Source organism: Lagopus muta, chromosome 7 (assembly GCF_023343835.1).
Source record: "Lagopus muta isolate bLagMut1 chromosome 7, bLagMut1 primary, whole genome shotgun sequence".
NCBI lineage: Eukaryota > Metazoa > Chordata > Aves > Galliformes > Phasianidae > Lagopus > Lagopus muta.
In genome coordinates this window covers 13086314-13104488 of record NC_064439.1, presented here as the reverse complement: position 1 = coordinate 13104488, position 18175 = coordinate 13086314, and the positions used below count along the sequence as shown (strand labels likewise).

The 18175-nt window shown below is 40.6% G+C and overlaps 1 protein-coding gene across 6 annotated transcripts in view; it reads left to right on the top strand.

Moving 5' to 3' along the window:
* The first annotated feature begins 826 nt into the window (after positions 1-826).
* CREM (cAMP responsive element modulator) overlaps positions 827-18175 on the top strand; it is a 31402-nt gene continuing 14053 nt past the window's right edge. The window contains exons 1-5 of one of the 6 annotated variants that reach the window (XM_048952179.1): positions 827-982; positions 2622-2700; positions 6780-6903; positions 15753-15844; positions 15987-16123. In XM_048952179.1, coding sequence (XP_048808136.1) covers positions 6784-6903; positions 15753-15844; positions 15987-16123 — 349 coding nt within the window. In that variant the 5' untranslated portion in view covers positions 827-982; positions 2622-2700; positions 6780-6783. The other 5 variants (XM_048952178.1, XM_048952180.1, XM_048952186.1 and 2 more) reach the window with 5 other exon arrangements.

The window sequence follows — 18175 nt, the reverse complement described above, 5'->3', positions numbered from 1 at the left end:
GATTGCTGCACTAAATAGCTTCCATGAGGCAAATTAACAGACTTCAGTGGTCAAAGGCAATAGCCTCCCCAGATAAACGTAATTCACTTTTCACAAAGTCAGAGATAAGAGTTATTTTTTTTCCAACACAGGAAATCAATATTTAGTTTCTTTTCACTCTCTGACCAAGGCCAAATATTTAATCTAGATGGACACAGCACCGGCCCTGACAGACACGTCCTCCAGTTCTCCAGCTGCAATGACTCCCGGTGGATGTAACCTGGGCTTTGCTTTTCTGCTTGGAGTGCTGGTGCATAGTTACTCACAGAAAAAAAAAAAAAAGAAAAAAAACAAAAAACAAAAAACAATCCATGGGTAAATATGTAACTTCAGAATACAGAGTGATTGAAGTACGGACATCGAATATGTCATTGAAGCCACTCTGTAGCCCGATGTTTGACGCCGGACAGCGGCAAGTGTAACAGCAGGATCGCGTCGGGTCCCCGCTTCTCTCGACTCCGGCACCGCCGAGGGAACGGCAGCGGTGGGTGACAGCGCCACGTCCCGCGAGCAGACCGCTATGGCGGCCACCGGCGCACCGCGGCCAGCCGTCCTTATCGCCGGAGCGCGGCCAGCACCACACCCGGCTATCGCGCGTCGCGCAGCCTCCGCCCAGCGGAACGGCGGCGCCCCGAGCACGGCGCGGGGCCCCTCCCGCAGGAGAAGCTCGTCCCACCCCGCGGCCAATCAGGGGCGCTGCCGGAGGGCGCGCGGCGGCGGTTGGCGGTCGTTGGGAGCCCCGCGGCCACTCGGCGCCTCCGCCCGTGCTCGAGCTCCGCCTCCATTCGCGGCCCCTGGGGCTGGGAGTCGCCGCAGACGCCATTTCCTCAGCGCCCCCGCGGCGGCGCGGCTGCATCAGCGCTGACGTGAGAGCGACGCGCGGCTCCGCCCGGCCCGATCCCCCCCACCCCCTGTGACGGGGGCAGCACGTACAGGGCGGCGGGTGAGTGCGGGAGGGGGCGGGGACACGTGTGCGCGCAGCCCGACCCCCTGCGGGCCGGCGGCGGGGCAGCGCGCGGCGCGGCGCGCGGCGCGGCGCGCAGGGCGGCGACGGCGCGCGAGGGCCGGACCGGGGAAAGGGGGGCTCCGTGCCGGCGGGGGCGCGCACGAGGGGGCGGTGGCGGCGCGTCCCTGCCAGCCGCCGGGAGCGCGCTCCACGCGGAGAGGGCCGCGCCTGCCTCGCCGCTCCGCGCTGCAGTTCCGCCGGGCGGCCCCGGGGAAATTCCGCGCTGCCGCTGGACTCTCGCACCCCGGACCCGTACTGGCGGTTGGGGGATCCCGCTCCGTGCTCGCCGATAGCGCTGGGACGGGCAGCCGGGGCTGCGTGTCCTGTAGCGCTTGAGCGATTCCACTGATGCTTGCTCGTAAATGATCTGCTGCTCCTGCGGTGCCGTGCCTGGATGCTGAGGTGACAGGGAACGTGCTTATGATTGCAGCCATAGGAGAGTCGCAGAACGGTTCTGGTTGTAAAAGACCACAAAAATCATCTCGTCCAGCTGTCAGTCCGGCCCCGCCACGCCCAGCAGCCATGTCCTGCAGCGCCACATCTCCGTGTTTACTGAACGCTTGCAGGGCTGCTGACTGCACCAGCTCCGTGGGCAGCCTGTGCCACTCAGTACTTCACCACTCTTTCAGAGAGGAACTTTTTCCTAATAGCCAACGTGAATCTTCTCTGGTGCAGCTTGTGGCCGTTCCCTTTCATCCTATTGCTGTATCTGACTGTCGCTTCAGTCAAGAAGCGACAATCTTGAGAGCAATCAAGTCTCCCCTGAGCCTCCTCTTCTGCAGACCATACAGCCCCCGTTCCCTCAGCTGCTTTTCACAAGGCATGTGCTCCAGATCCCGCGTAGATTCGATGCCCCTCTTTGGGCAGCACTTCGGAGCCTCGGTGTCTTTCTTGTAGTAAGGAGGTTGGGGCTCTGCATTATTTGAGTGTTGTGTTAAGAGCCTGGGAGGAAAAGGACAGGGAAGAAAAAAAGAAAAACCCATTGGTAATTAGAAGAAACTAAGTATTGCAATGACATCAAATTAAACAGGAACTTGCAATTGGGATCCAGTCTGCTGTGCTGTTGCTCACTGCACTCAACTTAGTGCTATGAGCACTCAGTGCCAGCTGCAGTCCCTGCAAAGCACAGCAGCAAACTGTGTTCCAGGCTTCAATACTTAAAAACAGTGCTGTTGTGATATGAGAGCGCTGTGAGTGTTCGTGCACTTGCTGTGGGATCACCACTAAATACAAAACAGGTGTGTGTAAATTCACATCCTCACTTTCCAGTCATTTCCTTGGGATTAAAAATCCTCAAAGAGATACTTGAAGCAAAGTCAAAATGCATTTTCTAGGCTCGTATCATTTCCTTTGTAAGCAATCTCTGATGTATGAAGTACTGTTGAAATAAAGAAGTTATTTTTCAAGTGTCTCTGGGTATTTAATTATGAAGTCATACATGCAAAGTTCTACTAGAATTGGCTCACACATTGGAATTTCACCTTCAGGCACTAAATACTCATTAATATTCACTGACGTCAAACTAAGGACAGTGTTGGTGTGAAGTAAAATGATTTTTTTGTGATCTTTATTACAGAAGAATATGTCTTGATAAGATGTTCTCCTTGTCCTTTTATCTGTGGACAAAAAGTGCTAAAAGGTTCACACCTCTTGAGGTAAATGACTTCTCTACCTTTTCCTTGAACTAAAGTGTCAGTATTGTCCTGCGGGTGGTGCTGCTTTTAGCTGCTGGAGGAGCTTTTGGTATGTTAAGTCTGCATCTTAATCGGTGTTTACCTGCCCCTAGCTGCTGCACATGGGTCACATTTACATTGGTGACCGTAGTAAATATGTACTAATCCGCATTAGAGTGTTACCCAGTGTTACTACCTAGTAACACAGTTGTTTTTTTTTTCTTTAGGAGTGTGTGTGTGTATGGCTGGGTATGGTTCTGGAATATTGTTTATTAATTTTTAAAGAATCCAGCCTTTTATTTAAATTTATTCTTCTGTGGTGGTAAACAACCAAGGTAGAGTGTGTAAGAAATCAGTGTATTAATACTGACTATAGAATTAAAGCTTGTATGTAGTGCATAGCAATAAGACAAGGAGCAATGGCCTAAAACTTGAACTTAGGAAGATCAATACTAACATGCGGAAGAACTTCTTTATGGTAAGGATGACAGAGCAGTGGAACAGCCTGCCCATAGAGGCTGTGGAGTCTCCTATGGAGATTTTCTAGGCCCATCAGGACAGCTACCTGTGTGACCTATTGTAGGGCACCTGCCTTAGCATGGGGTTGGACTCAGTGATCTCTTAAGGTCCCTTCCTACATCTGCCATTCACTGTGATTCTGTAATATAGTTAATCATAGAGTGAAGAAAAACACGTTATTAAAGTAAGGGCAAGGACCATATCCTTAAAAGCCAATTGTTTGCTTAATTTTACCTTAAAAGAGGAAGAAGGTTAGAATATTATACATAAGATAGACTTTACTAATTAATTTAAACGTGATGTCAAACAATTCTGATATGCCCACACAAAGTGCTTGACAGAAGGTGTCTTTTCTTTTACTCTGAAACTTCCAGAGAATTCTAACAGATTTATTCTTTTTCAGTGCAAAGGGATTGAGTGTGAGAGATGCATGAAATTGTAGTTTCTGAATTCAATTTGTGCTTTTTTACAGCAGTCAGTATTACTGTTGGTTTAGTAAAACATAATGATGTTCCTCTCCCACTTCAATGTGTTCATGGTTAAATGATATACAAGATGGTACAGGAAATAAAAAACCTATGCAGCTCAAGTTACAGAAATCTGGGAGCTTGTGAGAGCGCACTGACAGTGATACTGGATTGGACTGTGAAATTCAGAAGTTCCTCTGCATAGTGTTGGGTTGCATGCAGACCCACAGGGGGTGATGTGGCTGTGCAGCTTCTTGCCCTGGGGGCTGCAGTGCCTGCAGGTGACCTTTGCCTGCGGGTCTGGTAATCCTCTCTGGTTGTATTTGCTGAAGGTTCTTAACATCATAACATGTATAAATGATGTATTAACAGCCTACAATATGCCTTCCATTATCTTTCTCTTAGAAGTTTTATACCAAGCTAAATCCTTTAAAATTAATGAAGTGTCTATTGTTATTTTGATGTTATAGGCTGAAGTTAGACCATTATATTGACCACATATGGTGAATTTCTGCAGCATTTTTTCTCAAGTCCCTATTTTCAAATATATTAGAATCACCAGGTTTTCAGAAAGAAGTGGATTTTAGCTTGTGCAGAGGTAGTATTTTGCTATGATCCTGAACTTAATGGCTTTAAAACAACAACAAACCTTACATTAAAGCTGCATACAGTTTTTCAGATTTTGCTCCACTTTGTTGAAGATTTAAAGTAAGCAATTGTCTTCATTAGGAATCAGAATAAATATGCACATTTGAAGATGGAAAATATATTTCAATTCTTGAATTTTTCTTGTATGTCATGTTTTAATTATGTTTGCCATTTCACTGACGTAGGTGAACAATGACAAGCATAATTTAAAGTATATAATCTTACAAAATGCAATCTGTTCCCTGTGCTATACTTTGTGAAATAGTAGGAATAACTTCCTGCTGGCTGTGTGGTGCTGTTTCCATGCTTCTAGCCACCAGTTACTGAACTGCAGCAGCTGGAAGAGCTTTGGGCTGATACAGCTGATAGTCAAAGTAGAAAAATAAAACATTTTTGATAATCCCCTACTGATTGCAGTACCTTAAGTTAACACTAAGAAAGTAAAACGTGGGTTTCACAAAATGAAGGCAGGCTCTTGACAGGTAGAATTCTATGAAGTGTTTTCAGTGAGATGAAAGTACTTTTTTTTTTGTTTTGTGTGTTTTCTTGTTTTTCTGCTCCCCCAGCAGTAGGTTATATGTGGCAGATGGTTTTGAAACACAAAATACTTCGTGGCCCATATAAAGTGAATTAATTCTGACTGTATTCCTGCCTATAGGAAGAGATTGCAACGAATGTGGTGCCAGCACTCATGCGTTTTTTAATCTTCCCTGGTGTGTGAGCTGTTCTAAAGCTTATGGAGGCATTCTTAGATGAGCTGGATGGGGTCTGTGTGCTTCAGTCTGTGTGAATGTTCCCGGTCTACTAAGGAGGAATGCTTCTGCTTTTTCTTTGTTGTATTGAATGCATATCTGAAAATGGAATGATGTAATAAGATAAACATCTTTTTATTGAAAATTACGGTAGAAAACTTGGTGAAAATATTCTTCCACAAGTTGCTTAATTTGATGAATTTTAGTAGGCCTTTAATTAGATGATATTAGGTTGCATAGAATTAATCAGTGATAACTAAGAAGACAGGAATGTTGAAAGATGAAATGTACTAATAATTTTACCTGAATTGATACTAGCCTAGAGTATGTAATTTCTGTAGACTGAAGTACCCCAAGAAGTGTAAGTGCTGAAATTGAGGCTCTGTTGGCAAAGCAGCCTGTTTAAATTTCGACAGCAGAGTATTCTGAGAGGGCTGCAAGTTAGAAATGTGCTTCTCTATCATTTAGCTGTATTCCTTTCTGACCTGTGTGATCATAGGTTACCGTGCAGGTAAAAGCAATGCTTTCATGTCATAAAAGGAGTTGAGTTTGTTTAGTTTGATATTATGCCATTAACTTTTAACTTACGGGACAGTTCAGGAGCCTCGGTGTTGGGCAGTTAACAGAGCCATTTCCTGGTCTATGCCCTGTCTCAGTTTATGGATGAAACCCCAGTAGCTACCAGTTTGTTGAAACAGTTGAAGTTTGAGTTACGTTGGCTTGCCCAGTGACTGAACCCATCTGATCTGAATTCATGAAGCTAGATTTTCTGCCTCTTAAAACCATAATTTTATTACTTCTTCCTTTCATCATCTTAATTCCTTCGCTGACACAACACGTGGTGGGGAACACATCAGTGGGGCTTGCTGTGTGGTCTGCATGTCTACACCCTGGGTCTTGATTCTGTTTGTAACTTGCACTGCTGCCATGGTGATGCTTGTGACATCGCTTGTTCAATGACACACTGTCAGCACAGAGAGTGGTAGTAAAGAGAGGGAGCCTAAGAGAACCTTGTTTTGAGACACACATCTCTTCCATTATGACTCAGTGTGCCATGAAACGTGAAAAAACAATGGAGAGGTAATTGTGCACCTATGTGATAGATATATTTAGAAGCTTTCCCTATTGAGTTTAAACTTGTAACTTAAATTGAGGGTCAGAGAGTTATTCATTCAGCTTTGAAACTTGCACTCCTTTTAAGAGCACAAGAAGAAGTGGTTGAGGGTCGTCTTGAGCCACGAGTTATTTATGGGTGGTTCAAGCAGAAATCCCAGTCTGGGTTCAGTTTTCCAGGAGCCCTTTAGAAGGCTGTGCCAGCACATGGCCACAGGTCAGCTTGAGCTTTGTTTGCTTGGGTTTGTTTGGGTGGTGTGGGGCACGAGGCTCCTACTGCAGGTGGTGCTGGCTGCTGTGGGAGCCTTGCAGCTTTCCAAAGGGCATGTTTGAGAGCTCATGGCTGTATGAATGAAGATTTTACTACGGTTAAATTGGAAGAAGAAACTTCCATTAGTCCAATAGTTTTGAGAGAGATTATGTATTTTCTGTTAGTTTCTTGCTGCAAGTATAAAATAGTCTGTTGTTGCTCTTTTGTACCTACACGCCTGATATACCCTTCATACAGCGATGTTTGTGTATGCATACAGCTGTATTTATGTACGTATGTACTTAATTTTAGACGGATGACCATGGAAATGGTTGAATCACAACAGGATGATAACGCAGTGGATTCTATGCCAGATAGAGACGTTGTTCACAATCGCAGTCAGCCAGACAAACATGAGATTTCCTCAGCATCTCAGGTAAGTTGGAATGTGGAAAGCTGGGAAGAGTCAATAAACTGACATCCAGAACTGTTATGGTTTTTTATTGTCTACTGCAAAAAATGCAACTTGAAGTTCTGATGTTCTGTAAGTCTTGGATTAGATAGGAAAAACAGCAAACGTATACCAAAAAACAATGCCTGCTATATTTAACAAAGCTAATATTACATCACATCTTTTAAAGGCAACTCCTTTAGGAGCCTGTGCTTTTCAAAATGATCATTAGGCATATTTTTCACTTTTCTCAGAAAATTGTGTTTATTTTGCAACTGGATCTAGGGTCCTAAAGAGTTGAGGTGGCCCAAAGATCAAACAGTAGAACTGTGTATTTTGAAGCTGTGTTGTATAATGAAAATGAATAAAAATAGCCATGGATCTTTCCTAGATTTTTGTATAGAATGTACTTCATCTTGCAAGTGTAATTTTAATTTATGCTTGTTCTGTTTCATCTCCGTGCATCTGATGTCAGTGTCTGCATTTCTAAAATGTACGTGTTCTACATAGTGATAATACCTGGATTTTTCTTTGGTAATTAAGAGATAAAGGTGGCACGACAAGTTTCAATCATTAAAAAGAAGCACTGAAAGATTCTGCACTTGAGAACGTTCTAGGCAGTGCTAAGCCTTGTAGGTTTGAGATGTCGTGTAGGCCCCTTAGAAGAACCTCCAAAAACCCTTTGTGAAATACAGGAACTGATGTAAAAAGGAAACAATCAAAACCATCTTAGAGAATTTCTTCCACATCAGAATGTAGAAGTTAGTAATACAGTTCCAACAAAGGGCTTAATTATTTTGTGCCATGTGTATGGTGTGTTAGGTACTAGACTTAAGTTACAGGTTTATTTTCGGGAGCGTAACTGGCTTTTTGTGGATCTTTAGTTGCCAAGTAGGCTGCAAAATGTTTTTGAATGCCTGTTTATTTTTGTTATCATTGGTATTTGTGGTTTTGATATCTGCATCATTGGGAATCCTGTCTTTTTTTTTTCTTTTTCTTTCCCTTGAATGGAGCATGAAGTGCTTTGATTTCACCCCTTCATTTTGTCTTTCTTTGATAGTTCAGGCCAAATTTTGTATTTTAACAATAGATTTTACATGCAGATCATTATCTCATCTCAGGTGGCATCTCAGTACTGGAGTGCTGCACAGTGATGACTGATGAGGTTCAGTCATTCCAGGCACAGGCCTTTTGTCTTTCAGTTGAAGCTAATAAATCTGGAAGCGCTGCTGAATCTCTGTCAGTTAGCAGCAAAACAGAGCATATGGAGTGTGATTCAGTTTGAAGCCTCAGGAGTGCAGTTTGGAGTTTACACTTGCTTGTTCCTCACTTTGGTTAGAAGGCCTGAAGAGCTGAACTGAGCTTGCAGCTGTGCGAGAATCCAGTTGCCTTTGGAAGCTGTTTGATACAGAAAGCTTCATGCTTTCGGTAAAGAACAGGGGCATGAGCTGGAAGATTTCTCAACTTCTTTTCATAAAGGCTCCATGGGTTCTGTCTCATATACGCAGGTACTTGTTTAAAAGCAGCTCTACATAAATAAAGTAAGTTGATTTGAAAGAAAACATCCTTGTCACACGGATGATAGTCAAACTTGCAACAGTTGTGTTGTTATTTAAAGTGAAATCAATGTTCCATTTGCAGTATTTCTAGAAGCTGTATTGTACCATATGTTGTCCTGTGGTCAGCCAGACAATTATACTAAGTATAAAAAGGAGGAGGAATCTATTTAGATTGTAAATTGTAATAAAGTACTTTCAGTTCTGTTTTCTTTGTTTGTTTGTTTTGTTTTGTCTTTTTTTTTTTTCCACTTTAGTTCTGCATCCTTGGTAGATTCTTTGTATCACCTCTTGCATTTGTCATATTCTGTCTATTATTAGAGCTGTGCTTGCTACCTTGATCCAAAATATTGTTGGTTGACCTCACAGTGCTGGCTGTGAACCAGACTCAGGTCAGGATTTACAATGTGAGAACTGCTTTCAGAGGGATTAGAGGGACTTTTCTGATGCACAGAGTGCACAGCCGTTGCAAGCTGGGACTGCTCAGGTTTAGCATTTCAAGGGCACTCTCCTGTGGATCTCAGCACCTAAGTGGGTTAAATCTTGCTCCCAGGAGACTGAGCACTGTTGAAGCTTACCACATGGTTGCGAATATGGTTTTAAAACCAGCCTGCCACGTGCAAGTCCAGGGCATTTTTCAAAGTAGATACTAGAGCATTACAAAACTGTAGCTTTGTCACTACTGTGCTCTTCCTCAAGGGTATGCTCTCACCAAATGGCTGGGAGCAGTCATTTGACTTCTTTACACCTAGGAGTTTCCTAATCGTCATTAGCTTTGCAATTAGCCAAAGCTTTCCTGTCTTCAGCTTTTCCTTACAGAAGCTAGGCAGTGCTTGTGTGATGAGCCCTTTATTTTCCTGCTAGGTGAATTCGCAGTGGGTTTGCTCTGTCTTCTTTTTTTTCCTGAAGTACCTCACTTTTGGAGTCCTTGTAGCACTCGGTTTCTGTAGCTGCAACAGAAATGACATGGAGCTGTGTGCATTGTACTTCATACTATCTATGTTTGAGTTATGAAACATAGGCTGTGAGTGTAAACTCTGTAGTAGGAAAAGTTATCTGACCTTGAATGACAAGAGTGTGTGTGTACACAGTTCATGAGTTCGTGTACAGCTGTTCAATGACTGTGCATCTTGAAGTCAGAGGACTGATAAGTAACCTTTCTGAAAGAATGCATACCTCAGTGTGAAGATAATTCATGTTTGGTTTTGGGGGTGCTTTTTGCTTACTATGTTTCTGTGCTTTCTTGGAAGAAGGATTGCTTATTTCCAAACATCCACAGTATGAACCCGAATTGCTATAACAGAGTGTATAATTGGTATTTGTTGAAGTGATTAGACTACTGTAACACAGCTCAGACCCAGAGGCTAATACAGCATCTAAAATCTCTTTGCTATTGCTGAAATGTAACTCTTACACGGTTTGCTCAGGTGCTTCATGTGTTAATCTCCCCTCACCCCCTGCTTTGCTGAATTGCTTGTGGTTGGTTTTCAGTTGGTGCAAGACATCCCTTGGAGGATGATGTCGTAGGTAGCATTGCTCATTGCTGATGTCAGGAAGCAATGTTGTGTGTGGATTTCTTTTTTTATTTGCCAAGGCTGTTTTGGTCAGCCTCCAAAAGCAAAAGTATTTTGGCCAACACAGAAGTGTTCCATTTAAAGATAATGCTAAATAAAATGTGAATCAAAATTATTTTAACATTTTTAACACTTATAAGAGAGATAAAAAATATGAAGTTAGATTTTCTAAGTCATTGTTCTTGGAAACAAACCTAATACAAAATGATCACAAATTTAATATGTAGTTTACAGGAACTAAAATAACATGAATGTGCATGCTGTTTAACCTCCAGGTAATTGTGAAAACCCAGCAAGCAGCGATCAAATAGAGATGTTTAAAACAGGTATAAAAGAAGAAACAAATCACTTTTTTGTTTGATCCAGGTTTAAAGATACCATTCTCTTCCCTCCTCCTGTGCTCTCCACTCCCCATTTAATCTCCTATCTGAATTAATAGGAACAAAGCAATTTCTCCTGTGATACCGTAAAATGTATTCTAAGAGTATTAGCTGTGTCCTTCCCCTCCCCCCCCCCCCCCCCCCCCCACTGTGTTTAGACGGAATAAGAAGCTTTTAAATTAATACAGTGTTTCTTAATTTTGAGTGCTGGTTTACTTTCTGATTATTATGTGCCTGACCCATTGTGTACTGAACACAGAAACTAATATACTGTTCATGTTGCACTGCTTTGTGTGTGTTGTGCTCTGCATGTTCTTTCTGATACACTATCGAATCGTATCACATTACTGCTGTCTTTGAGATCTGCAAGTTGAAAGGTTAAGTGGAATTGCTTAATGTTTTTAGAGGCTAGCAAGCTCTGGGACAGTTCCGGCTGCTCCATGCTCTTTCCTTGAAGCTTAGGGTTTAGGATGACGACAACCGTGCCAGACAGAAAGCAGATCATACTCTTCAAATCTTCAAGCTATTCAAGACATTCTGGATCTCAAATATGTATTTCTGATGATAATGTTGGTATTTGTCTTATAGTGCGTGAGGAAAGCTTGTATATTTTATTTACACGTTGACATTTAATGCCAGCTAAGGAGTGATTGTTTCCATTTGAGAGTTAGAAATGCCTTCAATTGTCTTATTTCCTGAAAACCTGATCAGTTTACTACAACAATTGAATGATTACGCAGTGAATGCTGACAAGATCCTGTCTCTGTTTCCTAGAAACATTGTTTTGTCAAGGTATTTGAGCCAATATCTGGTCTTCTTGACAGTAGCCAACAACTTTCTCTTGTCTCAAGAAAGGAAAGTGTATCAGGCAAGAAGCAACTTAAAAGTCATGGAATTCAAAAAAGGAAAAGAAATCACCTTCAGGGTGAATATGGAAAAATACGAAACTCTTTAAATAGAATGATTCTATTATTATAAATATCTTCTTCTACATATTCAACGTTAATCGTGTTTTTCTTCTCACTCTCATTAATTTTTACTTGTGCTACTCATGCTAGGTACATTATGGGGCTGAGAAAGAATGGGGAAAATAGCAGAATCTTAGATATTACTTAGGGTTTATTCTCATACATGTAGAAATTAGGGTTTTCTAATGTAGTCCACTTTGAAAAACATTGTTGTATAATTTTAGGAAGTTGTAACTTTCTTCCTTTTCACATTGAGTTTCAGGATATCTCATCACAAAGAACTTGAGAATAATCATAACGCTTTCCGTTTTGATATCTCTATGTCTGTTAATAGATTTAACAGTAGTAGCATAAATTTGAGCTCATTCTTAGTCTGCTCTGTTTCTTTACTACTTAACACATTCAGCTCAGTACTGATGATTGAGAACCGTGGGCTGGGCAATGCTGTGTGTCTGACCAATGCTAAAATGTCATCAGGAAGAGGGCTCGGATGTATTCCTGAACAGAACAAGGCCACCATTTTCTCCAGCTGGGCTAAGTTTAAGATTCGTCTGTTCTTTATTGTTATATCAAAGTACTCTAACTCTGCTTTTCTTGTTACTGTAGAATATGTAAAGAGGATTTTTAAAACTAAAACAACTTGGAATTCCATGTATTGCTTAAATACTTTAATTTCTTCCAATCCTAAAAATTATCGTATCTCTTTGAGACATCTTTCTCAAGATCAAAAATTGAAACTGAATTTTTAGCTCAACAAAGCAAAAACGGTTCTGGATGTGAGACTAAGAGCATTCTGTTCTATGTGTTGTCAGTGCAACATACTTGAATAAGTTCTGCTATTTTTGAGTGCGTTACTTGAGGTTCTTCCTAATGTTAGGGACAGCAGATTTAGTCTGTGATAGGTTAGGGTTGTTTTTTATTGAAAACGTGAAGTCTCTGGAGGAAAAGAAGAAAGTAATTAAAAAGGTTTTCAGTTCGGTAGAGGGCAGGTTAAGTTTCTGACATCATTTGGAAAGATACCAATTTTTTCCTGCTAAAACCAGTGTATTTCTGTGTGTGATAAGTACACACGTTTGAGCTGTTTTAGATACGACATCAGAACCAACTTGTTTTAGTATTGCTTCTAAGAGCCCTTAATAAAGTCTTCAGACACGTGACTTACACACCACGACTGTAACTTTTGCTGGTTTCTGTACCTGCATCAAGTGCTGGAAAAGGATCTCCAGCAGAATCTATCTCTGCAGCAGTTGTCTCCTGGTCAAACAGTTCATGGCCAGGGTGTCATTCAAGCCACGCAGCCCTCAGTCATTCAGTCACCACAAATGCAAGCTGTTCAGGTCAGCTCTGCTCTTCTTTTTTCATTAATGTTTGGTCCCTCACTATTTGTGCCCCATGTCAGTTCATTCCTACCAGTGCTGGGAGGTTTACTCACACAGTGTAGGACGGGGGGTGGGGAGCAGCGTGATGGCAAACGGCCAAGTGGTAGCAGCACGGCAGGCATTGTGTAGCGATTCCTTCGTGCTTCCTGTTTATCTGTTAAGAAACTGTGTGTCGGAACCTGAACTTGTGCAACGGCACATTTGTGTAATAGCGTGACCTGCTTTAGTGCATTTCGCAGTTTTTCTGTTTTGTTTGATTCTATGAACTTCATGTTCTAATGAAAACGAGCGAGTATCTTTTATACTTTCTGAGAGCATCTGGATATAATGGAAGTAACAGTTTTAAATGATTGCTTGTTGCTTTTGTAGGCTCTGTTGGATCGTGTGGTGCTGCTTTTTGTGGGTGCATAGTTGTAAAGAGCAAAAATAAGGGCAGCTTCAAAAGAAGCACTTATTTGGCAAAAAGTTATGTTTTAACGTGCTGAAAACAGACTGCTGCAAAATGATGAATTATTTCCAGAGCTTTTAAATAGTGAAAAAGACTTGAGAGAATATAATTTTGCACTAGTTTGAAAATGTTTAGACAGGCCTTCAGTTCATGCTTTTCTTGTAGTTAGGAATATTTTTGATCCAGTTTTCTTAAAAACTGACCATGAAATGTAAGTTGAATTGCTTCTTATGAGTAAAATTGATCATGTCTGCAAAGAGAGACCAATTAAATTACACCTGGACTGTTCTACTGGAAGTCATTGCAACATGTTGAAGAAAAGGTGTTATGCATTGTCAGTCTTCTTGAGAAGCAGCTTCTAATGTTTGAAACTTAAGAGTAGCTTTTAAGTATAGTAGATAAAAGTCATATGTAAATGTTTTTATCTTAGCAACTAGAAAACAAGAATGAAACCTTTTTGAGGTATTCACCATCTTAATTGTAGGGGCACACGATGGGATACGGTAAGGTTTAGAAATTCTAGTTCACTACTGACAGGGCTCAGTAGATAGCAAAGGACTTGTGTTTGGTCAAGCTTGAAGTCAAATTGAAGTTTCCAAAAGGATTTTTTTTTTCCCTCTGAATTTGTTTCTAACTGTAATTTGCCAGAGTGAAATAATAAGCTTCAGCAAATAAGCACCCTTTAGTCTTTCCCAGTTTCTATCATTGCATTTCTTAAAGTCGATATAGTTGGGACACTCACACAAAAATAGACTACTTTCTTCAGAGCTCAGAAGGAGGAATTTCTCCAGCATCTCTTGCCAACTGCTGTTGCGTCTTCTTAGGGGAATGGGAATCAACTGTTTGTTCCATTGTGTCAACTTGACCTTGCGTTTCCCAAAGGAGTAGAGATGGGAAAGTTGTGTCCTGATTGATATTGATTAGTTCCAGATTTTGGCTTTGCTTTCGTTTGAGCGTGCTAATGGTGAATAATGTGACCCTACCAAAAGGGAGGGGGCAGGAAAAAGAGCCTCGTGAAGGACTCCGTTACAAAGGTTGGTAGGCCCTCCTGTGATCTTCTTAAGTACTTTATCCTGCCACCTGGCACTTTCTCCAGATTGTCTGGCTTTCATTTATGTCTTGTCTATGCCAGATAGCAGGAGACTTGGAAAATGGTAACAATTGAATTAAAAACCAGACAAATAGAAACTGAAGGCTGATGTTAAAGCCTGTATGACCTCTCTCTCAGACACCTGCAGCTTAAAGCTGCTACAGTTTTTTCTTGTTAACCCATTGCTTTTTGGATGAAAAAATATCTGTATTGTGTTCCTTGTTCTACTGCTGTTCTTGTAATTGTAAGAAGGTTTGCAATTCAGATTTGACTTTCCTTTTTGCTTCTTCTCCCCTGCAGTGTATCAGGTTTGGCAGTTTGGGCATGAGCTCAAATTTATTTTTGCTCAAACGCAGAGCAGTGTGTTAAAGTTGGAAAAGTCTGTTTAATGGCTGGGAAAAAATGGCAGAGGTTTCCATTTGGAAGCCTTATAAACATGGTTGCTTGCTATTAGAACAAACATACATTACATTTGTCTAATTTCTTCTAAAAAATTAGAACTTCTGAATCTTCCTCTACATAAAAATGTTTCCTTTCTCTTGTGATTTTCTTACCCTTTTACCAAAGTACTACTGTTTCTGACTTCTTAGTGTGCCTTCACAATGAAGGGGTGTTTATGAATGGAATGAGAAGGTTAGAAGCCTCTAACGTCTTGTTTTCCTGCTGTTTGTCCTGGGACAAGTTCTTTTTTCCTTCCTCTGTGGACTAAAAACTCTTTTTGAATTATACTGCCCAAGCTCTTGGCTGGGCTGTGGAATGGTGCCTTACTTGTCAAGTTTTGTGACAGAGCCTTGAGGACTGATCCACCAGCAGGTCACTGTAGGGCTCTTCTCTTGGGTTGTGTTTTGTTTTCGGTCTGCTCGGGCCTGGCATCTGTGTTACTTTTTGGGTAATGATAATAAAATTCTGAGAAAATGAGACTGTGTGAACTTGTCAGGAGTTTGTACAACTTGCATGGTATTGCTGAACAGCGTATTTGTTTGTATGGATGTGTTGATATGTGTAATTTAATAAATGTATATTTAAATAAACTACTTTTGTAAATAGTTTTGGTGTGATTGTGAAGAGGCTTCTGTGTATACTATTATTTCAGGTGCACTAATGCAGTATTCTGTATTTAAAATGTTTAATTTCAACTAATTCTGTAATATTATTAAGTTTAAAGAAATCCTCTATGTTAAGACTGTTGCTGGTGTCATTCAAAATATGGATTCCACATGTGATTTTTTTTTTCTAAATGGAAGATGTCAGCTAAGTGCTCGTGTTGCTAATCATAGTTGGTGATGTATTGTAAAAAGAGACATTACAAATCCTGTGATTTATAATTTTAAAAAAGGTAGATAAACTTTTTCTATGCAACCACAAAAGCTTTTTTTTTTTTTTTTTTTACTTTTTTTTTTTTAATGAAGTTATGAATATTAGGAACTTTGCTATTACAGGTAGCATCGGTTGCAGATGACTCTGCAGAATCGGAAGGGATAACTGATACTCAGAAACGTAGGGAAATACTTTCAAGAAGGCCTTCATACCGGTAAGGACTTTTGATTTTGGTTTTGCTGGTTTTTAACTTTAGCTTATGTGTAACAGCAAAACTGTCTGATCAAAGGCAGTGACTTAGTTTCCCATGGGTATGGAATTTCAAATATGTCAAAGTATCTCTTTTTCTCTTTCAGAAAAATTTTGAATGAACTCTCTTCAGATACTCCTGCAATCCCAAGGATTGAAGAAGAAAAGTCAGAAGAAGAAGGACCTGGAATTTCTCCACTGTCCATTCCAAGCAGCCTGTATCATTCTAGCACAGGGCAATTCAGTATGTTTGCAAAGATACTGTGTTTTGTTGCAGAACAAAATAGGAACAGTTCTTTTTCTTAAAGTTCCATAATGAAATAGAGATGTCTTGCTGAGAAGAATGAGAACTTCCCTACTTCTAATTAATCCTGATTTTTATATTTCATTTCTCCTGATGTGGGCACGAAAAACGTTTAGTCTTTTTCCTATAGTGTTTGTTGATTACTTGACTTTAGTCCTTCTGGGATTCCTACGCATTAAAAATGTGGAGGTGAGGCCTGGGTGCTGTGCCAGATGTTGGCACTGGTCTGTATTGTATGTGAATGTGCAGTGTTATAAATCCCTGTGGTTTCTTAGCACTGTGATTTGCTGTGTATTGGTGTTATTCATGAAATAACAATTAGTGAGGTAGTTTTTTAAAGTGTGGGATTGGAGTACGAAATTTTTTCTTTTTCTCTGGCTGTCACGTTTTAACTCTGTTTTAACTGCACCATTAACCTAAACTGTGGTCTCCAATATTTGATATTTCATCCAAAATCAAGTTCCAAATTGGTTTCTGTATGGGAACTGCTGAGTCACCGCCTGAATCTCTGATTGATCACCTGAGGTGAGCCATGAACCAGCCAGAGGAGCACAGCTGAAGGCAATTCACCTGTGCTGCCGGAAGGAGTGGAGCCAGGCTCCACCCCTCCTGGACCTTATTTAAGAGCTGGTTACCAGAGGGGAAGGATCTCTTCTGGAGATCCCCTCTTTGGTGTCTTCTGGTGAGCTCAACCCAAGGGTAAGTTCTTCCACTTATTCTCTTTTTGTGATCGTTGTCTGCTTTGCCTTACTCTCTTGATTATATTGCGATTATAACATCTTGATATCTATTGATTATACACAATTATATTGTGATTATAACATCTTGGCTATACAGTTTCATAGTTCGGTTCTATGGAACTTTTTTTTTCATTCCTTTGTTGATGTTGAAAACATGGCACAGCTCACTCCTCACAGCTTCTTGTGCTTAATCATTGATCACCTAAGAGATACCTTCCTAATAACCATTTTTTAAATTTTGTGTTTGATAATGCTTTGCTCCTACAGAGTTTTTTTACTTTTGTTTTAATACCTTTCTTGGTGTAGGCATGCTGAATGCGGGTATTTTTCCTTTGATATAATGACAGGAAAATTGGAGAAGGCCTGTTGTTTTCTGAAAAAGTCTTTTGAAGACAGAGGGCATCTATTAAAACATTAACAGCAGAATATAAAAAAGATAGAACAGCTCCCTCTGTGCCACATGCTAGTTAGTCACTTTTCTTCAGTTATTTTTAATGTGTACAACTGAAGTCATTATAAAATCTGAGACAGCAGACTTTGCATATATCTACTCTTCTGCATAGAAAGTTATGTTGCTTGGACTTTGCTAGCATCTGAAGTGCTCTTTTTCATGTATTTCCTGCCATGCTAAATGGCAGTTATCCAGTCCAGAATCTGCAGCTCTCCTTGATCGAATTAATTTTATTTTGTTTACTTGTGTGATGGTGGTGCTTTGTTTGTTTGGCTTTGATTTAGCTTTAGAAAAATATGCTCTCTTTCCAGGCTCTATAGAGTTTGCAATATGCTCTAGTGAGCTTTCAAATCTTTCAGGCTTTGGATTTCTTAATCACATGTTGCTCTGGGAAACCAGACTTGTGGTTTAACTAGCAATATATTGCAGGAAATCATTCTCACTTATTCAATTAAGGGATGTTTTAGTTTGAATGTGCCTATAAATCAAAAATATAAATCATGGAGAAGTGTGTAAAAGAATAAGAAATTCTCATTTTTTTTCTTCCTTGTTCAAGCAAACTTTTACTCTTGAAAAATCAAGAAGCAGAGAGCATCACCAACAATGGGCTTGAATTAGAATCCATAAAAAATTAATTAAATCTCATTTATATTAATTCAAGCCTGGCTTTAGCGTGGACCAAATATAGAAGAATTCTGTTTTTTCATTCAGTGTGCTTTATTTGCGATGTAAAATATTTGCAATATTTTTAAGAGAACTGTATTTATTTACTCATTTTTATTTAATTTGTTCTCAAATGTG